The 6,000-nt window shown below is 57.1% G+C and overlaps 1 protein-coding gene across 1 annotated transcript in view; it reads left to right on the top strand.

Moving 5' to 3' along the window:
• Nucleotides 1-869: 869 nt before the first annotated feature.
• The window catches only part of B4GALT1 (beta-1,4-galactosyltransferase 1), a 78,309-nt gene continuing 73,178 nt past the window's right edge, over nt 870-6,000 (top strand). The window contains exon 1 of the mRNA XM_049773662.1: nt 870-1,326. Within this exon, the coding sequence (XP_049629619.1) occupies nt 939-1,326 (388 nt within the window). The 5' untranslated portion in view covers nt 870-938. The remainder of the gene's footprint in view (nt 1,327-6,000) is intronic.

Below are 6,000 nucleotides of genomic sequence, written 5' to 3'. Positions count from 1 at the left end.
CCAATAATATTAAAAAAGAAGTGCTGCCCGCGCTACCGAACTCCGAACGCCTCAGCGAAACCCTCGAGCATCGGGGGCCGGAGCGCGCGCCGCTGGTCTAACTCAGATCGTGTCCGGGGCAACCTTGCCCACGCCACGCCGCCTCCAGAACCCCAAGGCGCCAGAGGCCTGCGACCCGCCGGCGGCTCCTCCGAGGCTCCCAGGAGGACGCGGAGTCAGTCGCCCTCAGCCTCAGCGGGCGGGTGCAGCTCGTGAGCACCCCAGGAAGTGGCGGCGCCTCTAGGGGGCCCGCTCGCAGCCGGCGGGACGGCGAGGCGGCGGGGTGGGGGAGCCAGTTCTCCCGAGCCCCCGGAGAGCGCCCGGGCTAGAGGGCGAACCCCTGTGGTGGTGCTGAGGCTCCCCAGAGAGCGGCTCCCCTCCACACAGAACCGACTCGGGCGGGCACCGACGACGTCTGACCTCGATCAACGCCAGCCCCGCCCCTGCAGCCCCGCCCGAAACCACGCCCACAGAAGGGCACGCCCACCTCCATAAACGCCACGCCCACCCGCTCTTCCGCCTCGCCATCGCCACCCGCCGCGCCCACCCGCATCCTCGACGCCGCGGCCCCGCCCTGGCCCCGCCCCCTGCAGCCTCTGGGCGGGGCCTCCAGCCTCGGCGGCCCGCATCCCGCGCTCCTCGGGCCACGCCCACTCGGCTAGTCCGGGAAAAACCCCTGACGAGGCCCCGCCTCCGCCCCCGCCCGCGCCCCGGGCACCTTCCTCGCCGGGCCGCGGAGACCCGCAGGACCGACTGACTCCTAGTTGAGCCGCGCCGCGCGCGCCCGCCCGCCCCGCTCCTCTCCTCCGCCGCCAGGTCGGGCAGGGTCTGGCCGGCGGCCCGCGGGCGGGCCGCCCTCCGGCAGGAGCCCACCTCCCTCTTAAGGCGGCGGCGGGAAGATGAAGCTCCGCGAGCAGCTCCTGAACGGCGGCGCCGCGATGCCCGGCGCCTCCCTGCAGCGGGCCTGCCGCCTGCTCGTGGCCGTGTGCGCGCTGCACCTCGGCGTCACGCTCGTCTACTACCTGGCGGGCAGCGACCTGCGCCGCCTGCCGCAGCTCGTGGGGGTGCGCGCCCCCCTGCACGCCGAGGACACCCGCGTGCGAGCCGCCGCGCCGCCGCCGCCTCCGGGCGTCGCCTCCGAGCCGCGCCCGCCGGGGCAGCCCAGCCGCGGGCCCGCCGGCCACTTGTCCGCCCGGCCCGCGGCGTCCTCCTCCGCCGCCGCCGCCGCCGCCGCCGCCTCGGCGCGCTCGCCGCTGCCCTCCTGCCCGGCGGAGTCCCCGCTGCTCGGTAAGCGCGCGGGTCCGAGCATCGATCGGGACGGGCTGCCTCGCCCGGCTGACACGGTTCCGGGGGCGCTCGGCGCGGCGCTTCCCTTTCCGGAGCGGAGCGGAGCCTCCAGACTTGTTGGGGCGAGGGCTGGGTGGTTGGGGAGGCCGGGAGGGTCGGCCGGGCGAGTGAGTGAGTGCTTGGGACAGACTTTCGAGTTGGCAGCCCGAGCCCCTCGGGCCCCAGAACCGGCCGGAGGAGGCCTTGGAAAACTTCCCTTCTTGGGCCAAACTGCAAGAATGTGACCAACTTTGAGATCGCGTGTACCGCCTGCACCCCCGATGGCTAGTTTAGGACCCTCAAAAGGGATCGGGAAACTTACCCCAGTTTGGGGTCCCTGGTGATGGCCCCTAGTGTCTATGCCCAGCTCCTAGGCCTCCACCCTTTGCCGCTCCTGAAAGTGAGTGGGTGGAATTTACTCCTGGATTTTTTTCTTTTTTGACTATGGACTTCATGGTAATCCTTTAGTTTCACGCCTCTTTAGGAGGACAAATAAATAAAGCTCGGGCACCTATTTCCTGGGAGATTGTTTGGGAAGATGAGCTGATACAGTGTGTGTTAACAAGAGTGGACTTTAATGAGGGTTGAATGGTCACAGTTGTGTTCAGTTCCTTCTCCTTGTCGGTGCATGCCCCCGAGCTGTCCTCCCTTGCTTCCCGCGGTGAGGTTCCCCAAACCTCAGTGAGTTGGGGCCCTCCGAGGTGCAAGAATATTTTCATTTTTGTGTATGTGAACGCCCTGTTGCTGTGAACGGGGCTCCTGGTTTCTGTCTCTCTAGTCTGTTTCTGAGTACATGGGGAGAGGAGTTGTGTTATTTCTGTCTGCAGGAAGCTATTTCCCTCCTCCCCAAATATAACACCTCTCTTTGGGTTGTAATTCACAGTTCTTGGGTTTGAGGCAGCCACAGGTGCTCCCCAAATCAACAGGTGGTTGCTCATCTCTAGCTGCCAGTTTAGAGAATGTTCTGGGGGCCCCTGGCAAGCTGGCAGTGAGGCATTGTGCCAGTAGGAACTAGCTCACTTTTCCTTCTAACTCTGGCATGCAGACCCCCTCCAGGATTCTTGCTCAATGTCTCCCAGAACCACTCTAGCCTTCTACCGAGTCTGGGAGGAAGAAGCTCTTGGAATTGTTCAGACGAGAATTGTGGTCATCTAGGAGGCTTTTCTATGCAGCAGAAGCTGGAATTCCTCTGGCGCGCTGGTTAGCGTGGGAAGCTGACCAGTCCTGGGAAACCAGGGAGAAACTGGGCCTAGCTGTTTCATGTGGGATCTGAGGCTTGTTGGAGAGTGTCTCTGAGACCCTTCACAGAAAACAAAAAAATCTAGGCTGCCTGTCCATGGAAAACTCACAGGGTTATTTTTAGGACTAAATGAGACTGTGCTGAGTACATGGCATCTTGGAGGGTGCTCAGTCATCATTCCCCCAGCATTGGCCTTGAAGTTCATTCCCCAACTCCAAAGGAGAGTGCTGTGAACAGTGGAGAGAGGGCAAGGAGGGAGGTTTCCATAGACAGCAGTGAGTGCTGGAGGGAGAAACCAATGAGCAAAGCACAGAAAGTACCTCAGAGTCAGTTTGGCCTTTGTTAGAGACTGGAGCAAAATGAAGCCCCTTCTGTTTGTTTTGTTTTGTAGCGGTGTTGCGAATGCTTAGTGCCCCTGCTGCCGACAAAATGTGTTTGGGATCCTGAGGACTTGGGCTTTGTGTGGTTCCATTGCTAGGGGTTGCTTAGGACCGTGGTGGCCAGACTGCTTGTTGAACCAACCTCAGAAAGTGAGGTGTAGAGTTTTTCTTTATCTTGGTGGAACCCACCCGTTTGAGTGGTTGGGTCTGAGGCGCCCAGGGGAGGTTTCTGGCTAGGATGATCCCCTCAAGAGAGCTGAAAGTCTGTCTGGGAGCCTGTGGGTTGAGGGAGTCAACCTCATCTGTGCTGGTGGGCAGGTGTGGAGTCTTGGGCTTTGCAGGTGGTTTTGAGGTCGGTGGGAGAAAGCATCCAAAGACTGGAGAGCTGCCACCTTTTCACTACTTGCAGTTCCTTTCTTTTTTCTTTTTTTTTTTTTTTTTTTTTTTTTGGTTTTTGGTTTTTGGGTCACACCCAGCAGTGCTCAGGGGTTACTTCTGGCTCTATACTCAGAAATCCCTCCTGGCAGGCTCGGGAGACCATATGGGATGCCGGGATTCGAACCTTCGTCCTTCTGCATGCAAGGCAAACGCCTTACCTCCATGCCATCTCTCCGGCCCCTTGCAGTTCCTGTCTGAGACTTGGCCCTGTTCCATTCTGTCCAGGGGTCTCAGCCCAAACCTGCCCTTGTTCCAGGCTGGGAGGCTGGGGCAGCTGGGCCTCATGCCAGTGATGATGAGTAATGTGATCTATCATGGGTGGGCAGAGACCTTTGGTGAACTTGGATATGGAGCCCATTTGTGCTACTCAGTATTCTTAGATATTTGGTGCCTCCTGGTGTCCTGCCTTCCTCCTCTCCAGGTCTGGGAGGGAAGTGCAGGGCATTTCCATATGCCCTGAGCTATTCCCTGAGGCATATTGACTATTTTATTCTCTTTTTTGTGGTGGGGGGGTTGTAGCGTGCCCGGGGATTGGGCCCCACCTGATCTTAGGACTTACGTACTCCTGGCTCTGCTCAGGGATCATCCTTGCAATGCTTGTGAGACCCTGTGGGATCCCACATCAAACCCAGGTCAACCACATTCTAGGCAAGAGTCCTACACTCTGGGCCCCTTACTGACAGCCTGGACCCACAGGGCTGCCTGCCTCCACTCTAATGAGCAGCGTAGCTCCCTTGTTTCTGTTCACGTGGCTGTTGGCCTGCAATGGGAAGGCAGCCTGGGAGGTTCGGGGCCCTGCATTGTGTTTCTTTTCCTGGAATGTTATTCTCTGCTCTCATTTGGCAGCAGCTCAACCAACTAAACTGGCACTGGTACTTCGAGGTGAGGCCAGAGGGAGGGGGGCTTGCTGGGGGCTGGGCAGTCTTTCAAATTGAACTGGTTCCAGTTTGAGAAGGCAGAGCTAGGGTAGTCACCTCAAAGGTGCTTTTGAGGAGACCGTGAAAAGTTGTAGACTCGGGGCCGGAGAGATGGCATGGAGGTAAGGCGTTTACCTTTCATGCAGAAGGTCATCGGTTCGAATCCCGGCGTCCCATATGGTCCCCCGTGCCTGCCAGGAGCAGTTTCTGAGCACAGAGCCAGGAAAAACCCCTGAGCACTGCCGGGTGTGACCCAAAAACCACACACACACAAAAACAAAACAAAACAAAAAAAAACCCGAAAAGTTGTAGACTCGTTAAGTCCCAGAGACTGGCGTGGCAGGAAGTCTTTGAGCACTGGTCTGATGGTGAGTGGAGAGAGCCTTCAGGGCCTGAAGACAGCAGCCACAGGAAGTCAGAGTCCAGATTCCCACCCCACCACCTACAACCAGCCTATGTGGGGAACTTTAGCCAGGGCCCCACTGGGTCCCTGGGCTCTGAGCAGTTGGATGTTGCTACCATAGCACTACTTAACCCTACTCCCCCCAGCACTTGAGTAGACAGACACCAGTAATCTAGCCGACCTCAAGGACCACAGTCTTGGCCTCCACTTAGAAAATGGGTTTCTCTGTCTCCCCACGTGGGAAGGATTCTTGGTTCCTTATCTCCTTTATGCTTGGGGTGGAACCTCATCCTGGGGGTGTGCATGGAAGCACAGGAGGCCTCCCTTGTACCCCACAGAACTTAACATTTGGGTGCTGAGTTAACTGGTCTTTCATTTCCATTTTACTTGATTGTGTTGTTGTTATTTGGCTTTGGGATCTTGTGAACTCAGGTAGTGCTCTGAGCTTACTTCTGACTGTTCAGGTCTAACTCCTGGCAGGAGTTGGGGAAACATATGGAGTACTTGGGTATTGAATACTAGTCAGCCGTGTTCAAGGCAATTGCCTTACCTGCTGTATAGTCACTGCCATTTCCTCATTTTAAATTTTCATTTCTTGTGGGGCCAAAGTCAAGGAGACAACCCAGAGCCTCACACATGCAAGGCAAGTGCTCTACCAATGAGCTCCTTTATTATTTCATAATTTTGTTATTATTTTAGTTTTTGGGCCACACCTGGTGGTGCTCAGGGGTTATTCCTGGTGGCCCCTGGGTGACCATATGGGATGCTGGGGATTGAACTGGAAGCCCTCCTTCCAACCAGTTTTGTTTTGTGATCTTTCCTGCAGGGAAGAATTTATTATTGGGGCCAGAGCTATGGCACAGTGGATAGGGCATTTGCCTTGTATGCAGCGGCAACACATATGGCCGACCTGAGTTTGATCCCCGATATCCCATCTGGTCCCCCAAGCCTGCTAGGAGTGATTTCTGAATGCAGTGCCAGAAGTAACCTCAGAGTGCTACCGGGGTGTGACCCAAAAAACAAACAAGATAAAGGAATTTATTATTATATACACAGATACTCCTTATCTTAGTCTGAGACTGAGTCATAGCCTGAATTTGTCTAGCTTGCTTTCTGCCACCTAATGGGTGGCAAAAGTGATTTCCGTTTTACACTCTTTCCGCTTTGCAAAAAGTAGGATCTTCCTGCCAAGTTTATCCCAGGATGAGCCAGGTGGAAGGCCTTTGAGGGCACAGCAAACAGGAGTCCTATGTAGGG

The sequence above is a fragment of the Suncus etruscus genome, chromosome 1 (assembly GCF_024139225.1).
Source record: "Suncus etruscus isolate mSunEtr1 chromosome 1, mSunEtr1.pri.cur, whole genome shotgun sequence".
NCBI lineage: Eukaryota > Metazoa > Chordata > Mammalia > Eulipotyphla > Soricidae > Suncus > Suncus etruscus.
The sequence above is the reverse complement of the archived record's forward strand: the minus strand, read 5'-3'. Positions and strand labels throughout refer to the sequence as shown.